Source organism: Siniperca chuatsi, linkage group LG1 (genome assembly GCF_020085105.1).
Source record: "Siniperca chuatsi isolate FFG_IHB_CAS linkage group LG1, ASM2008510v1, whole genome shotgun sequence".
In the NCBI taxonomy this organism is placed as follows: Eukaryota; Metazoa; Chordata; class Actinopteri; order Centrarchiformes; family Sinipercidae; genus Siniperca; species Siniperca chuatsi.
This window is the reverse complement of record NC_058042.1, coordinates 33,046,642-33,070,563: the sequence shown is the minus strand read 5'-3', so window position 1 is coordinate 33,070,563 and position 23,922 is coordinate 33,046,642. Positions and strand designations below refer to the sequence as shown.

General features: G+C 39.7%; 1 protein-coding gene and 1 long non-coding RNA gene across 3 annotated transcripts in view; one reads left to right on the top strand and one right to left on the bottom strand.

Annotated features, from left to right (window-relative positions):
* The first annotated feature begins 2 nt into the window (after window positions 1-2).
* Window positions 3-23,922, top strand: LOC122872456. 2 transcript variants are annotated; one of them, XR_006377202.1, is made up of 5 exons: window positions 3-1,087; window positions 1,656-1,774; window positions 20,070-20,204; window positions 20,439-20,509; window positions 23,566-23,922. It is a non-coding gene; the product is annotated as an uncharacterized LOC122872456 (long non-coding RNA). The 2 variants fall into 2 exon arrangements; XR_006377168.1 differs by having other exon boundaries at window positions 3-1,774.
* LOC122872318 (CD81 antigen-like) overlaps window positions 2,292-23,922 on the bottom strand; it is a 46,545-nt gene continuing 24,914 nt past the window's right edge. Inside the window, exons 3-8 of the mRNA XM_044188440.1 lie at window positions 17,480-17,577; window positions 17,019-17,093; window positions 15,116-15,235; window positions 12,401-12,499; window positions 9,867-9,950; window positions 2,292-5,506 (exon numbers count right to left, since the gene is read on the bottom strand). Of these exons, the coding sequence (XP_044044375.1) occupies window positions 5,444-5,506; window positions 9,867-9,950; window positions 12,401-12,499; window positions 15,116-15,235; window positions 17,019-17,093; window positions 17,480-17,577 (539 nt within the window). The 3' untranslated portion in view covers window positions 2,292-5,443. The remainder of the gene's footprint in view (window positions 5,507-9,866; window positions 9,951-12,400; window positions 12,500-15,115; window positions 15,236-17,018; window positions 17,094-17,479; window positions 17,578-23,922) is intronic.

Sequence of the window (23,922 nt, the reverse complement as noted above, 5' to 3'; positions counted from 1 at the left end):
TGTAGACATTTTAGAGTGAAGATAAATCATTACTCCACACTCCAGATCAGTGGGTGGCGGTAATTCGCCAGAAAGCTGTTTATTAAACGTCAATAGAAGAAGATGAAGCCCCTTCACTTCCAGGTCAATTTGAAATGGTGAACCTTTGCTCTCGGTTTGAGCTCAGAGGATTCAGACTGCCAAAAGTGAGAGCGAGCAGCTGTGATCATTACGAGCATAATGTTTAAGAAAATTGTAGTCTGCATAATCTATTTTAGATCTTAAAATGTGTTTATTTCTGCATAATCTATTTTACTTCGTAGATGTGTTTATTTCATTCAAAGCAATCATATTATTTTCATAACCAAGACGTGTGTCCATTACAAAGAAAACATTGTATTATGGGTCAGACAGCAACACAGCACGCAACATGGGAAGCAAGGTCATTTTGCTGCACAGATCCTGGGAAGTTTGGTGATAAACTCTTTCTGTCTCATTAAGAGAAGGCGTTCTTCTCAGGAGTTATATCAATTTGTCTGTATCATCCTTTCCTGTGGAAGTCTATTAACAAAGAGTGTTATTGTGATGGTAAAGAGTTTCTTTTATCAAGAACATCTTTTCCAAGGGTAAAAGAAAGCTACAGAAAGGCAGGTGTCCTCTCTGTGTAAACAGTTGAAATCGCTACGTTTCCCTGCATGTAATAACGTACCAACCAGAAAGTGTCCTTGTGTAACGGTGCCATCAAGTGGGTAAAAGTGTAATGGCATACGATCAGGTGATGTTCATAACCAATCAGGGATAGCCTGTCCTCTCAGGAGGAGCCTAGTACGGAAGGAGTAGTGTGAGATTTAAATGACATCACTTAAACAGATAGATGAAGCCAGCAATGGTTAGTATTCCATATCTGAAAAGGGCTATACTTTGTATGGATGTGAGGCTTGGCTTAAAGTGTCTCTGAAATCTCTACATGGAAGCACTTAACCTGATTAGAGGCAGGGCTTCCTTCAGTATAGGCTTTAGTAAGAGAAAAACAGGGCTAGTTCCTTTGCAAGATAAAGCATCAGCTTGGTACGCATGATGATCCATTGGATTATGAACTTTGTACTCTGTAAGTACTTTATGTACTTTGTACTTACAATAACAATCTGAGCCTGTCAGTGGCAAAAACAAGCAGTTTTAGTGGATGTACACTGACGGTGCACTGTTGCCCCAAAGGATTAGCCTACATTGTAGCCTGTTTAAGTACATTTAAAAGTAGAAACTTTTTGACTTTTACTTATAGGGTATTATCTGTACAAAATGTATTACAATATCAGTCAGGACATTTTATTACATTATGTTCCTATGTTTTCGTGCATAGTTGAGTCGCTTGGCCTTGTTTCCATGTTGGAGATATGGCTTTTTGGCTGCAACTCTTCCATGAAGACCACTTCTGGTCAGACTTCTCCGGACAGTAGATGGGTGTATGAAATTGATGATCATTAGCACCTGTTTGGTATAACTGGTTGATCATACACCTGACTATAATCCTACAAAACCCCTGACTTTGTGCATCGATAAGAATTGATGCTGTGTTGAAGGCAAATGGACTGTACTTATATAGCGCCTTTGACTACTCAAACTACATATCTCATTCACACTGCTCATTAAATTAACTAATCATTCACACACCGAAGGTACAGCCCTCGGGAGCAATGTGCCAAGGACAAAGTGGGCTGGGGGGAAGCTGGGATTGAACCGCTGACCTTCCGATGGGTGGACAACCCGCTCTGCCACTCAGCACAGTCGGCTTCAGGTACTGGCAAAGGGTAGTAACACCAAATATTGATTTGATTTAGATTTTCCTTTTGTTGACTCACTTCGCATTTTGTAAAATGATTTAAAAAAAACAGACTATTATTAGTTTTTGAAAGCATTCTTAGTTTACAGCATTTTTTCCACACCTGCCTAAAACCTTTGCACAGTACTGTAGTTTTGATGGGGCCATGGTTGCAAGTAAGCTGATTGTCTTAACCCTGGCACATTTTATTTTTAGTTTATTAATAGGGTGCATGTACATTTATCAATACAGACATTTTAAAACTAACAAAACCTTATGAATTATTTTTGAATCAGACTCTTCTATTCTTGTAATCACCTTGATACAAGAAAAGGTCAATAGCATACTGAATAGTAAAATGAAGATATCTGGCTGCAGTAATCTTCAGCCTTCCTGTAGGTTTCCATTTCATTTGTTTTAATCCTTGTAATTTTAACTGGATTCCCACTTTTCATATTCGGATTCCCAAAGAAAAAGACAAGACCACCAACTATTTATTTGTAAAATACATTTAATCCCTTTATATTTGGGCAAACCAAGGTCTACAAGAGTAGAGAGGGTTTGAGATTTAAGTGGCAGTGGGTCCTGAGTGTCAGTTACCAAATTCAAAAAGGCAGCAACATGGACAGTACTGTCAGAGAAACACAGCTAGTGCCCTCATCATTGGGGAACACTGGACTGATGGGTGTTATATATTTTTTAACGATTTCTGGGGAGAAACTAGCTGATATGTTGAAGGTTTGACTTCCTTTCAGTCGGCACTGCCACAAAATCTTCCACCCTTTCTGTCCAGAGTCCTTTAACAACGTACCAGACAATGATATTACAATACAAGGAGAAAAAAAGGCATACATTGTCTTTCTACAGCCTTCATGATTTTCATTAGTACAATAGGTCATAGCTGTAAATATTACAAGACACTTTTACTGTTTCTCAGTTTAAGTATGACATGTTAACAAGACAAGGTTTTAGTTGGGTGACAAAAGCTATGATAATATGAAGATTACACAAGATGATATGATTTAATGTGAGTGTGTGTTCATGATGCGTGAAACTGCAGTGTTTTGCAGTAATGTGTTAGTGTCAGCAGCAGCTGGATCTAGTAGGAACAGCCCTCACGACAAAATATTTTCAACCCTATGTGGTGGAGTAAAAACTCCACTGGACTAAATAAACAGCATGTTCAGTTGCCAGGTGGGAGCTTTCTGATTGGCTGGATTTCAGCAGGCAGTTAAGACTGATCTGTGGTCAACACTGAAGGCTGGTAATGTGACTGCGCTGCCCTATACTAGTATAAATATTACCACTGCAATCAGCCTGAGATAGTTAAAAAACTTAGACTTAAGGGAGCAGACACAAAATCACAAACACTTGTACAATCTAATGCAATCTAATAGAACAGCCCTAAAAAAAGATCATGAATTTGTGAAACTGACAAACGTAATAATATGGGAGTTTAATACAACGTGGTTAGGTATTAATTACGATAGGAAAAATTGTGGTTTTAGGGGGAGCTACATGCTGGAATTATTTCTTGGCCGGGTGTAGTGACTTCAGGAGTCTCCACTGGTTGTCAGTGACAAGACTCCAGAAGTCACTTCACCCACAGAAAAATAGTTCCAGCTCACACGCAGTTTAATTCAATTACACCGGTGTTCATGATATTGTGTCCGTGCCTGTTCTGTATGTGAATACGAATACACTAGCTCAAACTGTTTTTGGAGTGCATACAGGGCCAAACAAACAGCTAAGCAACATAAGCAGAAGGGGGGAAAGAAAGAAAGGGGTGAAAACCACTGGGTAGCTCAGAACAGATGAGCTGCTTTTGTCCTGTTCTTGCCATGCACTGGGAACAGTTATTACATGAATGGCGACAATGAGGAAGGTTAGTAGGCTGTGAAGCCAGAGGGACAGTACAATGACACAACCAGGTCAGCTGAGACAGGACTAGACTCAACCAGACAAGGCTACCCAGATTCAGAACACCAAACAAAGATTCCTTCTGAAGTTACACTGGCTACAGGCTGGAGTTTCACCATGTGTTTCCTCTACGAGCAATCAAAAGTCACTCAATTTCCAGTGGTGGAATATAACTCAGTACTCATGTACTGTACTTAAGTACAAATTTGAGGTACTTGTACTTTACTTGAGTATTTCCATTTAATGCAACTTTATACTTATAGTCCACTACATCTCAGAGGCAATTATTGTACTTCTTCCACCACTGTCAATTTCCTATAGAGCTGAGCAACCAGGGACAGTTGGCTGATGTGTGGACAATCAACAAGTTTGTTGGGAAAAAGCACACCACCAATACATGGATAAGTGTCAGTCACAATAGGTATCAGCCGACTTGCTTTAAGTGTTTTAAATGTTAGGGGTCATATTTGAATTAAATTCCTCTGATTTAGGAAAGATACTTATAGTGTTAAGCAAGTTGCCTCCACAAATAAGTGCACAGTTGTATAAAAATGTTTGTCTTTTAGATTTATCTTAATGTTTTGTTATTTCAAACAGATTTCTAAGGTGAAATAATGATTTCTCAGTCCAACAAAAGCACAGTAAAGTTAGACGGTGTAGTCCCTCATTCGTCCAAAACAGTGTCCAGATGACTACGACTGAAACCTTTTCTACCATAGTAAAGTTACTGTTCCTACTACTCCTATTGTTGCTATTTTAATTGAGAGGTTGTTAGAAAAGTCATACAGAAAGATAACTGGACTTTACTCAATATTTAGAATTAATGGCCTTTTTTTTTTTTTTTAAACCAACACTTTTCAAAATTTTTGACAACATTTGAGTTGTAGGTGGTGATTCAGAAGTCTGGAACTAGGCTAGGCCAAACTAGCCAAACAGCAGAAATTTGTAATTTTAGATTAATATGTTTGTAAGTACAACATAAAGTACAACTTTGTGCAACTTAATTTTATATAAGGAAATCTAAAGACATCTACTGAGGAAAATACTTAAAATGTTTTATGCAACTGAGCACTCAGACAGTTTTAGATGTGTGATGAACATCAAACAGCCAAAGACAAATCAACAAATAACCTCATAGAGCCAAAATGACGGACATCAAGTGACTCTGACTTTGGTTCCAGCTTCCAACATTAACTGAGATTCCTTCTTTAGTCAGTTCCTGCAGACATCACACAGCGATGTGGATGTGAACCAAGACAATTGTCTATAGGACAGGAAGTGTGTTCACCTCTATGTGGCATGGTGAGGCCAACACTAGTGCTTCACTAGTGCTGGTTGTACACACACACACAGAGTTTATACATACAACAGTGAAAAAACATCCATAAAACCAAGAATATAAGAGCTTGTTCATAGGCAAGGAAGCATTAAAAACTAATGAATCACTAAAGGATTAGAATACCAGGTCTGGTGAGTGTACCTCATGTGTGACATGTGATATAATATCTACATATCAGGTAAGGATAGCACTGGTTAAATATGCATAACAGCATCTGTGACTAACAAAAATTCATTGACAGTGTTCAATAAAATGTTCAATGGAGGATGGTTTACATTGTCTTCTCAAAGAGCTGACTAAATCCAGCAAGCAATATATGTGACATTTCCTGATTATAAAAGAAAAGAAAAAGAATGAGACAGAAACTGCAAGATCGTCCTGTCGCTTTAGTACACCGGGCTGTTGCGGATCCCGCAGCACAATACCATGCTGAAGATCATCTCAAAGATCTGGGAGGATGAACACAAACAAAAGTGTTGATTAGATATCCTTATCCTCAATAAAAATGTGATGTCACAGGGGAAGAGTTGCGAGGTCCAGCAAAAATATTCAGCCTTAGTTTAAATTAAAAACATTTGGGAAATATGCAAATTCACTTTCTTTCCAATAGCAAGATAAGAAGATTGATAACACTCTAATGTCTATGCGTTAAGTACTGCGGTAGAGTCAGAAGGAGATTAGCTTAGCTTAGCTTAGCATGAAGACTGGAAGCAAGTTTTAAAAATACACCTACCAACACCTCCAAAGCTCACTAAATGACACGTTATATCTTGTTTGTTTAATCTGTACACAAATAGTAATGTAAAAATGACAATTTGTGGTTTTAGAGGGAGTTACATGCGGGAATTATTTATTGATGAACAATGACTAGACCACATTAAACCACATTATTCCCTGTAAAACCACACATTGTTGTTTTTACATTACTATTTGTGTATGGTTTAAAGAAATAAGATACATCATATTAATTAGTGAGCTTTTGAGGTGTTGATAGATATATTGTTTACCTTTGGATAGAACCAGGGTAGTTATTTTTCCGGCTTTATGCTAAGATAGCTCTAGAGACCTTAACTAACAATGAATTGATCCTACTAACAAGTATTGTCTGTCTATTTATGTATCGGTGCCTAGAGATCCTTTGTTGTCAAAAACTATTAAATACACATCAGTGAGCCACACCATTGCACTGGTGACATCCTTCCTTCATTACCATGAACACACACTAATTTATTATGACTCAATCCAGGGGGGGGGGAGCCAGGACTACAGGTCAGAGGGGAGCAAGCGGCGGCTCCCCAACCAGAGATTGGGTACGAAGCCCCAAGTGAAATCACGCTGAATGAGGCAGCGACTGACCTGAAAGATAAGATCATGGCAAGGATGAATACAAGGCAACCCCGACGCCAATTACAACGGCTAAGTGAAGTACCATCAGAAAGTCTCCTAGAAGATGTGAATGCAGCATTGAGAGTGATCCCTACCACAACCATCACTGAAACCAATGAGCTGATATACGCCTCAGCAGCAGTGATCCTCGAGATGCTTGGCTACAAGAGCAACCATGGGAGCCATGAGAAACAGTACCCACCATGGAAACGAAGGCTGGAGGCAAAAATCAAGGATGCCTGGAGAGAAGTGAGCCAACTGACAGAGGCTGAGAGGTGCAATCAGAAAGCAAGTACCCAAGAAGTACAACCAGATGCCATACCTGAAGCACTCGAAACTGCCAAACAAAGGCTCTAAGCCTTGGCCAGCCGCCTAAAGAGGTACACGAGAGATAATGAAGCCAGAAGAATAAACCGGCTGTTCGCAACACAACCTGCGAAAGTGTACGCTCAATGGCAGGGTAATAACAGCAGAGCAGACCCACCAAGGCTGGAAACTGAACAGTACTGGAAAAATATATGGGAGAGGGAGGCATCACACAACAGCGATGCACAGTGCCTGGTGGCTCTGAGAAAGGACCACAGCAACCTCCCTGATCAGAATCCAGTCACCATCACAGCGGCAGACATCCAAGAAAGAGTCTCAGGTATGAAGAACTGGACAGCACCGGGCCCTGACAGGATCCACACCTACTGGCTAAAGAAACTCACTGCACTCCATGAGCGCCTAGCAGCACAAATGAACCAGCTGCTAAGAGATGGGATGCACCCTGAATGGCTTACCGAAGGGCGCACAATCCTGATCCTGAAGGATCCTGCGAAGGGTACAGTCCCATCCAACTATCGGCCAATAACCTGTCTCTCCACAACATGGAAGCTCATGTCAGGTATCATCACGGCTAAGATAAGTGGACACATGGATCAATACATGAGCAAAGCACAGAAGGGCATTGGCAAAGGAACCAGAGGAGCCAAACACCAACTCCTGGTTGACAGAACAGTCACCCAAGACTGCAGAGCCCGACACACCAACCTGTGCACTGCCTGGATTGATTACAAGAAAGCATATGACTCAATGCTGCACACATGGATCACTGAATGCTTAGCGATGTACAACATCAACAGGACTCTAAGAGACTTCATTGCAAACTCGATGAGGCTGTGGAAAACCACCCTTGAGGCCAATGGCAAGCCACTTGCACAAGTATCCATCAAATGTGGCATATACCAAGGAGATGCTCTGTCCCCACTGCTGTTCTGCATAGGTCTGAACCCCTCAGCCAAATAATCAACAAGACTGGCTATGGATACCGACTCAGGAGGCAGGGCCACCATCAGTCACCTCCTCTACATGGATGACATCAAGCTATACGCTAAGAGCGAGCGGGACATCGACTCACTGATCCACACCACCAGGATCTACAGCTCTGACATTGGGATGTCATTCGGGCTTGAGAAATACAGTCGAATGGTGCCAAAGAGAGGGAAGGTAGTCCACACAGAAGGGATCTCACTCCCAGAAGGAACAATAGCAGACATTGAGGATGGTTACAAGTACCTTGGAATACCACAGGCAAATGGCAACCTCAAAGAGGCAACAAGGAAGATGGCAACGGCCAAATACCTCCAACGAGTAAGGCAAGTCCTAAGAAGTCAGCTCAATGGCAAGAACAAGGCCCAGGCAATAAACAGCTACACCCTGCCAGTGATCAGATACCCTGCGGGAATAATAAGGTGGCCAAAGGAAGAGATACAGACCACGGACGTTAAGACGCGAAAGCTCCTCACCATGCATGGAGGGTTCCATCCCAAATCCAGCACCCTGAGACTCTACGCTAGCCGTAAGGAAGGCGGCCGTGGACTAGTGAGTGTGAGAGCCACTATCCAGGATGAAACATCCAAGATCCACAAGTACATCCAAGATAAGGCCCCAACAGATGACGTGCTCAGGGAATGTCTCAGGCAATGGGGAACAGAGGAAGACGTGCTGGAGGAAGGACCATCATGGGAGGACAAACCCCTACACGGGATGTACCACCGGAACATAACTGAAGTGGCTGATATCAAGAAGTCCTACCAATGGCTAGAGAGAGCTGGATTGAAGGATGGCACAGAGGCACTCATCATGGCTGCAGAGGAGCAGGCCCTGAGCACCAGAGCAATAGAGGCCCAGATCTACCACACCAGACAAGACCCACGGTGTAGGCTGTGCAAAGAGGCCCCTGAGACAATCCAGCACATAACTGCAGGGTGTAAGATGCTGGCAGGAAAAGCATACATGGAGCGCCATAACCAAGTGACTGGCATAGTGTACAGGAACATCTGCACTGAGTATGGACTGGAAACCCAGAGGTCAAAGTGGGAAACACCTCCAAAGGTGGTAGAGAATGACCGAGCCAAGATGCTGTGGGACTTCCAGATCCAGACTGACAGAATGGTAATGGCGAACCAGCCTGACATTGTGGTGGTTGACAAACAGCAGAGGAAAGCCGTTGTGGTTGACGTGGCGATACCAAGTGATGGCAACATCAGGAAAAAGGAACATGAAAAACTAGAGAAGTACCAAGGGCTCAGAGAAGAGCTGGAGAAGGCCTGGAAGGTGAAGGCAACAGTGGTGCCCGTGGTCATCGGAGCACTCGGGGCAGTGACCCCCAAACTGGAGGAGTGGCTACAGCAGATCCCTGGAAGAACACCAGACATCTCGGTCCAGAAGAGTGCAGTACTGGGAACAGCAAAGATACTGCGCAGAACCTTCAAGCTCCCAGGTCTCTGGTAGAGGACCCGAGCTCGAAGGATGAGACCACCAGCGGAAGGTGAAGGACAAAGTTTATATATATATATATATATATATATATATATATATATATATATATATATATATATATATATATATATATATATATATATATGCTGTCTATTCCTGTTTAAGAAGCCAAACTTGTGCCAGGCAGTACTGAAATATTTTTGGTCATTCTCTTTTTCTGCCATGCTTTTTTCTATAAAATTCATTGTTGATAAGCTTTCTTGTATTGTGGCCCAAGAAGAGTGAAGAGTAAAGCATTCTGTACTGATTACTGCTGAAGTCTTTTAGGTAACTGATGCTGCTAAACCAGCATAATTTTTAATTTATACATATTATCTGATTTATGTTTTATTTATAATAATTTATTCATTGCAGCAATACAGTGAATGAGCACACCTAGCCTATACACAGGCACCCACTGCCATGAATACATTACCATATGGTGGAAGTTAAATAAAATGTATTTAGGATTTAATGTTGTCATGGCGACAGCTGTCAGTTTCTGTGTAGCTACATTTACCAAACACAATATCTTGTGTTTCTCTGATCAACTCGAGGAAGAAATACACCATGCTATTTGGTATAAGGTTTGATGTCTGATGTGCAGCTTCATGTTCTCACCATAATAACTGCAACCACCAGAGCGGCGATACCAATCAGGTAAATCTTATCTGAAAACAATTCCTGGATCCTGGTGTGGCAACTCTGCAAAGGAAAACAATCAAAACAAATAATTAACAAATAATCTGCTACAATACAGCAATATTATCTTGATTGCCCTGTGAACTGATTTTGAGGTCACAAGGAAAACTAAGTACCACACTTTACAAAGGGCCCACAGACACTTTTTTTTTTTAAAGGAACCTTTCGATTAAATATTGTTAGTGACAAAATGTGTAGTCTAAATTAGGTATTTCAACCAAAATTATAATGAAATAATATAGCCTACTTCAGCTTTAACCAAGTGATTTTTGTTGATTTAACAAAAACCTAATTGTAATAATTATTAAGCATGTGCGGACATTGTTAACGAGAGGGAGCGAGAGAGAACAAAGGCTGCACAGGTAAAAGAATGTGAGAAATGATAGTAATCGCCGCTAGTGTGGCTGGAGACTCTTAGTAGTAACTATAATTACACCCATAGTCATAAAATGATTTTTTTTTTAAATCAATTTTTAATAAAAAAAAAAAAATCAATCCACTTTTTCTATCACCTGCATTTCTTTCGGAGTAAATGTGTTTCTTTGAAAGGTATTGGATAGATACACTGGAAAATATCAGTTCCGGAAAACTGAACACAAGACAATCCTGGCAACCTTGGAGGCTTGGATTGTACTCAACTGGATTTCTTGGCAGCACACTCACATAACTGAAATCACCTAAGGCCCCTGTGCATCACTAGTCTGCACTGAGGCAGCTGACTTATGTCTCCAGCCCTGAATACAGCCCTCAGTGATTTTCTACATCACACATTTTGTTGGAATTATATACCCTATTCATTTTCCCATCAAAGACGATTGCTTTACATCAGTGTTTTTCAACCTTTTTTGGCTCCTAACCCCATAGACCTTTCCCATAGCAGACATTTTGACTTGTCAAACAGGTGTAACTGATAACGTTAATTTGACATCATGGGAAATTTGCGTATGCACGTTCTTGCAGAGAGTTGGATGAGAAGACGGATACCACTCTCATATCTGTGTCTTAAGTATGGAGCTGGAGCCAGAAAGGGACTATCTTAGTTTAGCATAAAGACTGGAAGCAAAAGGACGCAGTTTGGCTCTTTCCAAAGTTAAAAAACACATCTAGCAGCACCTCTAACTCACTAATTAACATGTTATATCTGGTGTTATATCTTGTTTGTTTAATCCATACACAAATAGTAATGTAATAACGTCAAGTTGTAGTTTTACGGGGAGTTACATGCAGTAGCTATTTCTTACCAGTAACAGCAGGGAGCAGGGACTTGCCAGAGTCTTGTCCAGCATTTAACTCCAAATAAACCCACAAATTGTCCTTTGTACATTTCTGTTTGTGCATGGATTAAACACATGAGATACAACGTGTTAATTAATTACCTTAAGAGGTGTTGGTAAGCATATTTTTTAACTTTGGACAGAGCCAGGATAGTTGTTTCTCCCTGCTTCAATACTTTATGCTAAGCTAGGCTAATTGCCTCACGGTTCCAGCTCTGTACTTCAATATGAGAGTGGTATCAATCTTCTCATTCAACTCTCAGCAACAACGTGGATGAGCTTTTCCCCGTTGAACTATTCCTTAAAAAATGGCTACATTCCATTTGGCAGACTGACATAACTTACTGGTCAGTATTAATGGGTTACACTTTATTTGGATAGTACAAATAAAGCCTACAAATAGTTTATAGGATATTTGTAACATTTCAGCAGCTTATTAGCTGAGAGTCAACAATTCAACTGTTTCACAAATAAAACCATTTCCTAGGTTTGGTTAGGTTTAGGCACAAAATACATCTTCATCTAAATTCATGAATTGTCACAAATACACTAATAATATTACATATATAATACACTATAATCTGTTTAACATCTACAGACAAAGCAAAACAGTTGAAATGTTACAAATACTCCATTAACTTATCTGTAGGGGGAATATCCAAATAAAGTGTTACCCATTAATGTTATTAGTTCCGGGTGAGCTTTGACAAGACAAGATGTCTGCTGTGTGGAAGGTCCGGTCTTCTGAAAAATGCCATGACCCTTGAGAGCTGTCATGGTATCATGTGTATATGGGTATGGTGTAGATTTATTAGTGTAGTTTAAGACCATGGTGTTGGTTCCAAATATATAATATACAAATTAATCTGTATTTCAAATACATTTATTTTTTATTAAAATATGTCAGAGAAAAATGTAATTCTTCTCTCAACTGCATATCAAGTAACTCTAAGGGGTCCCGACAGAAAGGTCGAGAAACATTACATTGTGATGATGTGGTAATGTACAACCTTCTCAATAATGATAATGTTAACATGGTCGGTTTTACCTTTAATTTTTGATCTAAAATGACTGTGCTGCTTTTATCCAGCTAAAATGTGAACACAACCTCATAGTCTGGACAAGCTGTTAATGCATGAAAGTGACAATAAAACTGTTGAGATGGATGATCGCACTTACAACTGTAGTTCCAGAGCTGGGGCAGAAGTTGTTCAGGCCGAGTGTTTCTGTAAAGAATGTCATAAATTTGATCTCCTGTCCTTTACCACAGCAGCTCAGCTGAAACACAAAAACAGCACAGTGATTAGCCCTGTCCTCTACACAGTACCCCATTCTGTAAATGTGTTCTTAGTGTGCTCTTTTGATAGTGAGCAGCTTGCTAATTTTAATATAAAAAGATTTATAGTTTTCAACCCTTACACACTCTTGCCTTCTAATTTGTCATACATATTGCATGTCTATAAACTGTTCATACTTCCATACTAATAGGTTTCCTATTATTAACTTGCATTCTGCATTTTTCATACTATTATCTGTTGGCATGCAAATTTGGAAAAGTAACGCCCGTCATACAGTGACTCCAACTGACTTGAAATTTGACACACATATCCAGCTCAATGTGCTTGACAAAAAAGTCTTTTGAACCATAAAAATCTGCCATGATGGATTTTTTGCTCATTTGCATAATTGAAAAACAGTAATGTGACATCTACTTTTTGGATTTCAACTGAACCAACACCAAAATTGGGGTACAGTCTTGCAGGACTGATGTACACAAAGCCACTATTAATGAGCAAGATCGGTCCAAAAACATGGTCGCCATCAATCAAAAAACTACAAGGGGGGGCTTAGCAGATTATTGGCCATAACTCGAGTTGTCTTGCCTAATGCCTAATGCAACCGCAAAGGGGCACAAGCCAGTGTCTTCTTGTGCCAGTCCCAAGTCTGGATAAATGCAGAGGGTTGTGTCAGGAAGGGCATCCGACGTAAAACACATGCAAAATTAAAAATGCGAATCGTGAAAATGACTTCCATACCGGATCGGTCGGGGCCCGGGTTAACAACGACCGCCACCGGTGCTGTTGACCTGCAGGGTACCGGTGGAAATTGGACTACTGTTGGTCAAAGACGAAGAAGGAGAGGAGGAAGGTGTGTTCGTAGGCAGAGAGAGAAGAGGAAAGCTAAGAATGTAGGACTGACAGTAGGGACTTTGAATGTTGGGACTATGACAGGGAAGGCTAGAGAGTTGATTGACATGATGCAGAGAAGGAAGGTGGACATACTGTGTGTCCAGGAGACCAGGTGGAAAGGTAGCAAGGCTAGAAGCTTAGGAGCAGGGTTCAAGTTGTTCTACCATGGGTCAGATAGGAAGAGAAACGAAGTTGGAGTTATCCTGAAAGAGGAGTTTGTGAGGAATGTTCTAGAGGTGAAAAGTGTTTTAGACAGGTTGATGAGTCTGAAGCTGGAAATTGAAGGGGTGATGTTCAATGTTGTGAGTGGTTATGCCCCACAGCAGAGCTTAAGATGTTGAGGTTCTCTTTGGGAGTGACGAGGATGGACAGGATCAGGAATGAGTACATCAGAGGGACAGCTCATGTTAGATGTTTCGGAGATAAAGTCAGAGAGGCCAGATCGAGGTGGTTTGGACATGTTCAGAGGAGAGACTGCGAATATATTGGTAGAAGGATGCTGAGGTTGGAGCTGCCAGGCAGGAGGTCTAGAGGAAGACCAAAGAGGAGATTTATGGATGTAGTGAAAGAGGACATGAAGTTAATTGGTGTGAGTGAAGAGGATGCAGAGGACAGGGTTAGATGGAGGCACATGATTCGCTGTGGCGACCCCTGAAAAGGAACAGCCGAAAGGAAAAGAAGAAGAACTCGAGTTGTCTTGCCTGATTAAACTAAGTGGAGACATCCCGCACTATGTCCTGATCGGATACACTAAGTTTCGTTCAGATCCGATGGGGGGGCAGGCAAATGGTGGCACTTTGAGTGTGCAATTACTGAAATGCTGCATATATTGTAATGATGAAACAAATGTGTGATTGGTCTCACTCCTTCTTTAAACAGAATTAAAGTGGCTGAAGTATCTTTGCTCAGCTCTGTGAAGCCTGAAAACTGCTCATTGCCGCCTGCAGCTTTAATTTTGTGTAATTGAGCTGCTTCCTTCTGTTGACCACAGAAAGGTTTGACCCAGAAACACCGCTTGGGGCTGTATTATTATTTATTATTCTAACACTTCACATTTAGTCTGTGTAAGTGTAACAACAAAAAATTAGATGAATAGCCTAATGAGAATCACGTGAGGGGATTTTTTGTCTCCACATCATTCATTACAATCATGGAACACACACCTCATCAGGTATTATCATTATTATCAGTGAGTAGCATGGCCACACTCCTAATTATGTCAGTTTGCCCCTGCGTCGTATGCACACTATGTTTAATCTTAAATGTTTAATGTTTAAAAAGAGACTTATTAATGTTAAGTCTAAATTAAGTCTAACTCAGAATATGTTCCCCATTATAAAATGAGGTCTTGCTCATAAATAATTCACCAGTAGTTTGACACTTAGGTTCCCTATTCTAAAGAGACCTCCTCTACACTCTTGGACAATGTAGTGTGATGTATCGCCATTTTACGAACTGCACGTGACGTCTGTTTACTTCCTGTCAACTCCAACATTACCTTCGCCTCCAACCTTTACTACTTATTTTTACATGTGCACAATATATTTCTGCAATGAAGACTTGATGATGTGTTGGTTTTGTTCAATGAACCATTGTCTCCTCCTTCTTTCAGGGTTGGGGGTGTATTTTTACATTATATGAAAATATAACATTTAATTTAATTTTTATGAATATAAATGATGTATTTTATGGTGTATATTCATACCGTCTCATGGAAAACCTTGAGCACAGAGGCGGCAGCCTTTGTCTTGTCCTTGTCAGTCAGGCTCTGTGCCATGGCCTTGTCGTACACAGAGTCATAGTAGTTGATCATCTCCTTCGACACCTAAAACAGAAACAAAGAGGTTTCTATGGGTTCAGCCTCAAACTTTAAACTTACTGTTGTTACCTGTGTTCAAGCTCAAAATTGTATCAGTCAGTTTTAAGTGTTAGTAAATTGTTTTGTGCTTGCTCAGAAAAAGGACAGGACAGAGACATGATACAATAAACATCAAATGGCATTAAAGAAAAAGTAACCGGGCAGTCAGACCGAAACCAACTCTGCATTAAAAAACTAAAGAAGTTGTGTTGATGTGGGCATGTTGTTTCAGGAAAGCTGGTGTAAGTAACAGATCCAAACAAATAAAACAAGAGTTTTGTAACAAAAGAGTTTCCCCTCGGGGATCAATAAAGTATTTCTGATTCTGATTCTGATCCATGAGTTTGAAGGATTGTCAGCTGCCAAAACACAACACAGTAGCGATGTGGAATGACTCAATGTCTTGAGGAAAATGTTGAGGCAGGTTAAAATTTTTTTTGCCTTAACACTCCACGTAGGCACTCCCACGGAGACAACGCAGTGATCCCACTGAAATAAATGGATTCTTTTTTTCACGCAGTGCAATTGTTTGTCTAAGCCAGGGCTTGGTTTGCATTAAAACACGCTGATGGGAAATCAGCAATGTAGCATTTACAAATTGGAAGTCAATTGAAGATTTCATAAAGTCCAATTGATGATTTTAAAGATCTGTGCAGTGCTATATAGGAATTGATTTAAGACTAATTAAACATTTTTGTCATGTTGACACACACTCTGCTCTCATAGAGCTCAGCATTGATTTCAAAAGATAAATAACCAGCAATCTTTGAAAAACCCAGAAGGTTATTTAAAAACACTTACCTCTGTTTGCAAGGTATTTCCAGAATCCTTAAAGACTCAAAACTCTTTATTTTGTATGATATAAAAGATTTTCAACCTATAACCTGTTTTTTAAACCTGTTTCCTGTGTATTTCCTATCCAGGTAGCTGGAAATTACTCTCTTGCTCTTTGTACGACACAAGAAAAACATAAACACTTTGTTTGACTGAAAATGCTTAGTTTTAGTTTAGTTTTTATTAGTTTTAGTGTTAGTTTATATGTAATATGTGGTATTTGTCAGAGGCAAGATTCAAAAAGATCAGAAAAAGTATGGCGTAATAAAAACAAAACATCATACTACAGTATAGTCTCTTTCGGGGGAGGGGGGCTGGGCACTGTCCCTTTCCTTGTTACTTTAAGCTAGGTTAGCATTCTTGTGCGATATTTTCAAAAGGACTTTCAGAGTCATGTTCAAAGTAATCCCAAATGGGACTCCGGTGCTTTCTCCCGACTTTCGCTGCCGCCATTGGCAACACAGCACGAACCGTGAGGTGCCAACAGCTGGCGTAAAAATGGCACAGCTAAAAAATTGGAAGACAGATTTCATATCCACCTGAAATACTAGGCTTGTTTAGTATGAAATAAATTGACAAAGACAAAAACTAAGGACATTTTCTCTAGAATTTTAGTTTGTTTTAGTTAGTTTTGTAAACACAAAATACAGTTTCAGTATCGTTTTTTTGTAAAGCCTCGTTTTTATTTTTATTTCAGTTAACGAAAATGTTTTTTCATATTTAGTTTTCTTTATTTTGTTAGTTTTCATTAACGATAATAACATTGGTCCTGACTTCTTGAGGCATTTGTTTCATAATATTTAAAACTTACCTTTAAGGACCTGCAAATACCCTGTAGAGGTATTTACTGTACTTTCTGGCTCAATGTTGCATGCCTACTTCAGTGTATCCTACTAGTGTATGTTTGCAGTCTTACAGTGTCTTTGTGCATGAAGCCCCAGATTCCAGCTGCAACTTCGCAGGCGAACAGGATGACCAGGCAGGCGAAGAACTGCGGGACAGAATAGAAACATCAGATAACTGGTCTATTTAAGGATTTAGCTAACTGAGGTTCTACCTGAATGCTTAATGAGACAAAATAAGGTTTTATTAAGGTAAAGGGGCCCTGTGGAGCTTTCTTGTAAACAAACAAGAGTTATGTTTACATTCAGCGTTACTCACCAAAACGCGTTGTGTCCTTGAGGTCTAAGAAACGTGTCAAGTTCATTTCCCTCCTCATAAAAAAGACTTTTTCAAAGTATTTTAATTTTTATGTATCATGTCACCCATGTCCACACCCACGTACAAAACGAGGACACACTCATCAAAGAACAGCTCTATAGCGCTTCTAGAGGTCTACAACTCCACAGGGAACCTTTAAATGTGACTGTGACTCACAGTTCCCAATAGACACTGGGACTCCTGGATGGCGCCATAACACCCAAGGAAACCGACCACCATCATCACTGCACCGACAGCGATCAGGATGTGGACACCTGGACAGACACAAAGACGGACAGTATAGATTGACTGATTAATATCCATGGCAACACACGTATATTAACAGGTAGAAATAAGAGGGCTGGCAGGAGTGTTTCAGGGATAGCCAGCATGCTCAACAAGCTTTCAATGGTCAATGCGCTTCTGAGAGAAACAGGTCAATGTAAACAGCTACTATAAGAATAAGAACCACTATAAGGCTTTAAAACCACTGTGGTTTTCTTTAAAACTACTGTGGTTTTGAAGCTTTGCAAGTTTCCTCCACCCAGTTTTAATACCTGCATGCATGAAATAACATCTGATGGACAGCAGAAGGCACAAGGATGGAGAGGGTGCAACATGGAAAGAAAGATGTTTGTAAATGTGCTCATCTGTCTTTTCAGGAACAGTAATTTCTCTGCTTTACATCTTGCTCTTATTATTCTCAGTGTGTGGTTGTAAAATCCCAGCTGTGGCCTTTTTAGCTTTTTAACAGCTGAGAAAAGGAAGTGAAAAAAAGGCTAATAACAGGTCAGGTGAAAGGTTTAATGCAGGGTGATCCAGGTAGGGTAAAATATGGGTGGAAAGATGGGACTGGAGAGGAGGAACATGATTATACTACAACTGTTCTGTGATTTTGAATATAAATTCAGCAAAGCACAAATAAGGAATTTCATTCAAATATTTATTCATTCTGAATTTGTTCAGTATTTATTGTATTGGGAAGCCTGTGGGAAAACATTGCCAAGTGCTTGCTCATGGTGGGATTTGTTGGGTCTCTGTAAATAATGTTATAAAGAGTACAGTCTACACCTGCTCTATAGGAAAAGTGCAATGACATAACTTATGTTATGAATTTGCGATATATAAATAAAATTGAATTGAATTGCTTTAATCGACAGAAAATCACTTCTTTCTAGTTTTCCTTTAAAGACCAGTCTGCTGTTTTTGCAGTTTTAATCCATTATGTCTTTTTTATTTAATTAATACTGCAATGAATGAAATTAATGGAAACTAAACTACTGTATGGAAAAACACATTTAACAATCTACAACACAGGAAAGTCTTATAAATATAAGACTTTCCTGTGTTGTAGATTGTTAAATGTGTTTTTCATTGCAGTAAACATGAAAAAATCTACTTGTAGAGACTTGTTTGAGTGTGGTCATTTATTACAGGGATTACATCTGGTTTTAACTGTGTGGTAATGCTGTTGAAAGTGGACACATTTGAGAAGTCAACTGCTAATTGGTGGTTCAGTTCGGTTCAGTTTTATTTATATAGCGCCAATTTATAATAGAAGTTATCTCATTGCACTTTTCCTATAGAGCAGGACAAGACCGTACTCTTTATAATATTATTTACAGAGACCCAACAAATCCCATTCATGTGCAGATAAAAATCTAGTGAAAAGTAAAATGTGACTTTGAGAGCTCCTTGAATTAAAATGGTGCTATTCAGCAGTCAACTGTTACTATATTATTGTATCCCTTGAACAATATCCCAACAACAGACAAAAAAACTATTAAGTTATGTTACTATTAAGTGTAACAAGTAATTATGATATATATTATATATATAAATGAACTAATAATACGTCATAATTTTACAAAGTTATGTTATCTCATTATTTTCATATTAACAGTTTTTATTTGGACTCCATTTTTATGCCCGTTTTCCAAATGACACTTTTATTTGATGTCACATTTTATTTCATAATGTCACTTTTCATGACAGTGGTGTTGTCACTGGTCATTGCCACATCACATGCCTATTAAGCAAGCAAAGTAAAAACTAATTTTGAAACAAAAACTTCTATAATAAAAATTAACTAAAATTGTTATAAAGAATGATGAAATAACATTTCATAATAATTAGCTGAGTTTCAAAAATGTCTTATGATTGTTTCATTTATATACTTTGCAGATTTTTTTCATATGATTATTTATTTCATTATGTCTTTTTTATTTAATTAACACTGAGCACTTTGGGGCTCCACAATTAACAAAATGGCCACCTCAATTTTGTCCAACTAAAAGACTGATTGGCATATTGTGCTCATATCAGGCTGGGAGTGCAGCTCTCTGTGTTCAGTCCCAGCATCATTATTCAGACATGTCAGCTCAGACATAATTAGATTCTGGACCACTAACTGGTCCCGTACATCGTATACCCCATCCCCCGCCTTCTCTACCCACAGAGCCACTCACACATACACTAAGGCTAATTTATAAATCGATATCTTGGAGACTGACCAAGTGCTCCCTCCATCTCTTATACTGGACTCTCCAGTCTGACACAGCCCCTCCCTCCCTCCCTCCTCCGATGCTGTTTGGCAATCTCAATCTCTCCCTCTCCTGCTACACCCATTTGTCCTTTCTATTTAATGCATTTACTCACTCGAAATTATGCTCTCAATTTCATTTACTTAAATGTCTTTTCCTGTCTTGATTTAATCTTCTCATAGATCCTCTTCAGTTTTTGCTATCTGTCTGCTTCCATTCATCAGGCCTTATGCCTCTCCCTCGTACAGTCTGAAGAGGAGCTGATGGACTACGTGACTGACATTGCAGCATTGTCATGAGATATGTCAAGATCATCTCAAATTTCAAGGCTACAAATAAAGACCACATGACGCCATCAGGTATAATAAGTAGTAATAAGAAATGGTTCCCAAATGTAGCTTTAAATTTCTTTTAATTATTCTTAAAATTTCTAAAATCTAGTATTAGATTTAAATTTTTATTACTCCTTAAGGTGCTTCAACCAAAGTGCTTGTAGGATGGTAGAATAACGTCTGAAACCCCCTTTCCCCTACACGGTTTTGAGGTTGGACTTGGGGCTGTGTTCGACAAGTTTTTTTTTTTTTAACTTTCAGAAAATCGACAATCCTACAATCAAAGGCACTTTGTGCAGCGATTGGCCAGGTGTGCGGAGGTGAGAAAAAAGGTAGGGTTTGAATTTCAACTTTCTTATGTATAAGCGAGTGCAACACCATCAATGCTTTAGATGATGGTGCTAAAACAAAAGTCAGGGGATCAACAAAGTTATTACAACGTACTGTACTAACGTACTAATAAAATTTAGAAAAACCTACTTGTCTTTTGTGAACAAACAAAGTAACTACTTCCAACTATGCTCTTGAAATTCAGCCTATTCTGCTCACTGCTGCAAATAACTTATAGTACAGGTGATATTTCCCTAAGATGATAAAGCTAATATAACAACTTACCTCAAAATATTTTATTTAATTGCTTCGGTGAAGTCATCTGACTATTGTTTATTATACAATGTAAGGGTAAGGTTCCTGTTTGTCTGTGAAAATGAATGGAGTACTGCCAGTGTCAAAAAGTTGACATGGTGTCAATGTGCTCGACATTTACCATACATTGTATGGTGACAATTGGTACCATTTCTGACATATGGGAACACAAAGGCGCCAGCGTGCCAAATCCAAAGGGGGTGCTTTCGTACACTGTCCTCTATGACATTTTGGAAACCGAGGTGACAAACGGGATAGATATTATTATTATTATTATTATCATTATCATTAATGTACATATGTAATATATATTGATGAATGGGGATGTTTTTGACATTCCAGTTACTGATACCTCTTTGTACATTTGGGAGACCGTGGTGACAAACTCGAACATTGTTGAGTATTACTGTTATTAACCGATGAATGGGGACATTTTTGACATTTGGATCGATTTTCTTTAATACTGTTGCCATGTGACATTGTCCAATTCTGGGGACCCTGACAGACTTGTTCAAAAAGTGAGCCAGGTGTCAAGAAGAAAATTGTCACCAATCTGCCCAACTTCAACAGAGGGTATATGACTCCATTCTCTCACCATCCATTCCATATAGAAGCTCATTTGCTCATGTTGGCTTGTTCTAGGTCCCGCCCACACTGTTTGTGCAAAATCTGGGGTCTCTGGGACGTTCATATGATAAATTATGCAAATATTCAATATGATAAAGATTTTTGACATTTGGCACACATTTGAATGGAGTGGTCAGCTAATCCATTTGGACACCGCCGTGTCAAAAATGTTCCCATCTGTCACTATGACTTTTGACAACCACGTTTAGGATCAGGTTGGGGTTGCAAAATCTCATTTGCCATCAACATAAAAGTATAAATTCAAATAAGACGGTGTAGTCCCTCATTCGTCCAGGAGTGTTCTATCATAGAAAAGGTTTCAGTCGTAGTCATCTGGACACTGTTTTCAGAATCAAGAGATTTTGGCTCCCATCCGGAAGTCATTCTCAATTATGAAAAAATGGACCGGGAACTCAGAAATTTAAGCTACTCTGTGTTACATAAGCCCTGCCCTCAGGAAGGAGTCTACCTCAGTATCTGTTGATTACTCTAGCTAGTTTCACCTGAAACTGACCTAATTGTTTCCATGATGGCCCAGTAATCAGGCCTAATGTTTTCTGGCTGCACCTCCCTCATCACTGTTAAGTACCTGATTAGCATATGATTGGCGTGACCAAGGTGCTAACACACTGTGGTCAACTTTGGGCAGATTGAATCTCAGACCACCATTTTTGTTTAAAGAGGGGTTTTCTTTTTTCACAAAAATGGCTTCCTTGACACCAACTCTTCTCTCTACTTAGAATCTTCACCTCACTGTCTTCAAATGTGTGGTTTGTAGCTTTTAGATGCAAATGCACGGCGCTCTGCAATCCTGAGTTAGCGTGTCGTCTGTGCTGATAAAGTCTTTTGTGAAGTGGCTGCTTAGTCTCACCTATGTACCGTTCTTTGCAGTTTTCCTCACTGCATTGAATTGAGTAAACTACAGATACATAAGGAATGAAGACACCGTTCCTTCTTGAAGGAAAGGAACGGTGTCTCCATTTTTCACTTAATTTGGCATGCATGCTATTGGAGCAAGTATTAACCAAAATCTGAAGTTTCATATTGATTGGTGCGAGTGGGCGTGGCCTAACACATATTTGCTCATAACTCAAGATACTTTTGAGCAATCCTGATTAAACTCACAGGAGACATCCCACGCTACGTCCTGAACATACACACCAAGTTTCCATCCAATGAAGGGGGGACGAATGGCGAAACATTATTGAAAACACTACAGGCTTTTTGATGATGAAGTGTGTAACTGGTCTACTCTTTCTTTCAAACAGAATGAAACAAGCTGAAGTGACTTTGCTCAGCTTTGTGAAGCCCGAAACCCCTTTAATTTTTGCCGATTGAGCTCCTTCTTTCTGTTGAGCGCAAAAAGGTTTTAACCTGCTCATTGCTGCCTATTTTCTGTTGTTTTTATATTGGGATAGTTTAGAGAACAGACTAGTGATCTCCAGGTTAGTTAAAAGTAATCTGTCTATTAAGTGACACTCACTGTATGTTTAATTCTGTAGAAAGCCATTGGGTAATTGTGTCTGTAAGTGGGAAGGGGTGAGAGAAAGGAGAGAAGCAGAGAAGCAGATGTAGGACTGCTTCTGTAAGACAAAAAAAGGGCAGACAGAGAAAGACAGGGGGAGGGAACGACTAGGGGAAAAATAAGAGTAAGTGAGACAGTGCGACTCAAACACTAACCACAACCAGATGAGGAAGTAAAGGGGAGCAACAGTGGAAAGAAACTGAGCGGAGTGAAGGAGAGGAAAACTTTCACAGAGGAGGGAGGACGAGGGGTGGGGCTGCTGAGGAGGAGAAGGGAGGGCCAGTGAGGATTTTTTTTTTCCTCTACTGACTGGGGTTTTTCTCAGATGAGAGGGAGGCTTTATGTAATGGGTAGGATGCAGTCATTGAGGCTGTTCAAGAGAAAGTCCCTAAGTAGTTCCTCTCTGACTGGTGAGGTTTTTTTCATTGAACAACCACAGCTATGTTGCCTCACAGGATGGCAAAAACAATGCAATCCAAACACCACCCTCCATCTTTTCCCCCATAGATGTAGATAGGGCACTCTTTCTCACATTTATTTTGTATTTATACCAATTCTGTGTTTTCCTAACATCTTCTTTCTCCTCACAAGGAAAATGACATGCAGACAGGAGGAACTGACTGGGGTAATCTGAACATTGATGCTGGTTTGCAGAGTTGGAGAGGTGACAGCGGCTAACTTCATGTGGGAGAGCAAGTTTTTCAGAGTCACAAGATGAGTTGTGTGTCCTCTGTTAGTCCTGGTCACAAGTCGCTGGAGATCTGGGTGAGGCAGGACTGCCCCATTTCATCGTAACGTATTTCACACCAGTTTAATATTCTCACGTCCAGGTTACACAACCTGTACTGTACAGTGGTTTGAAAAAGTGTTTGCCCCCTTCCTGATTTCTTATTTTTCTTGTTTGTCACACTTAAATGTTTCTGATCATCAAACAAATTTAAATATTAG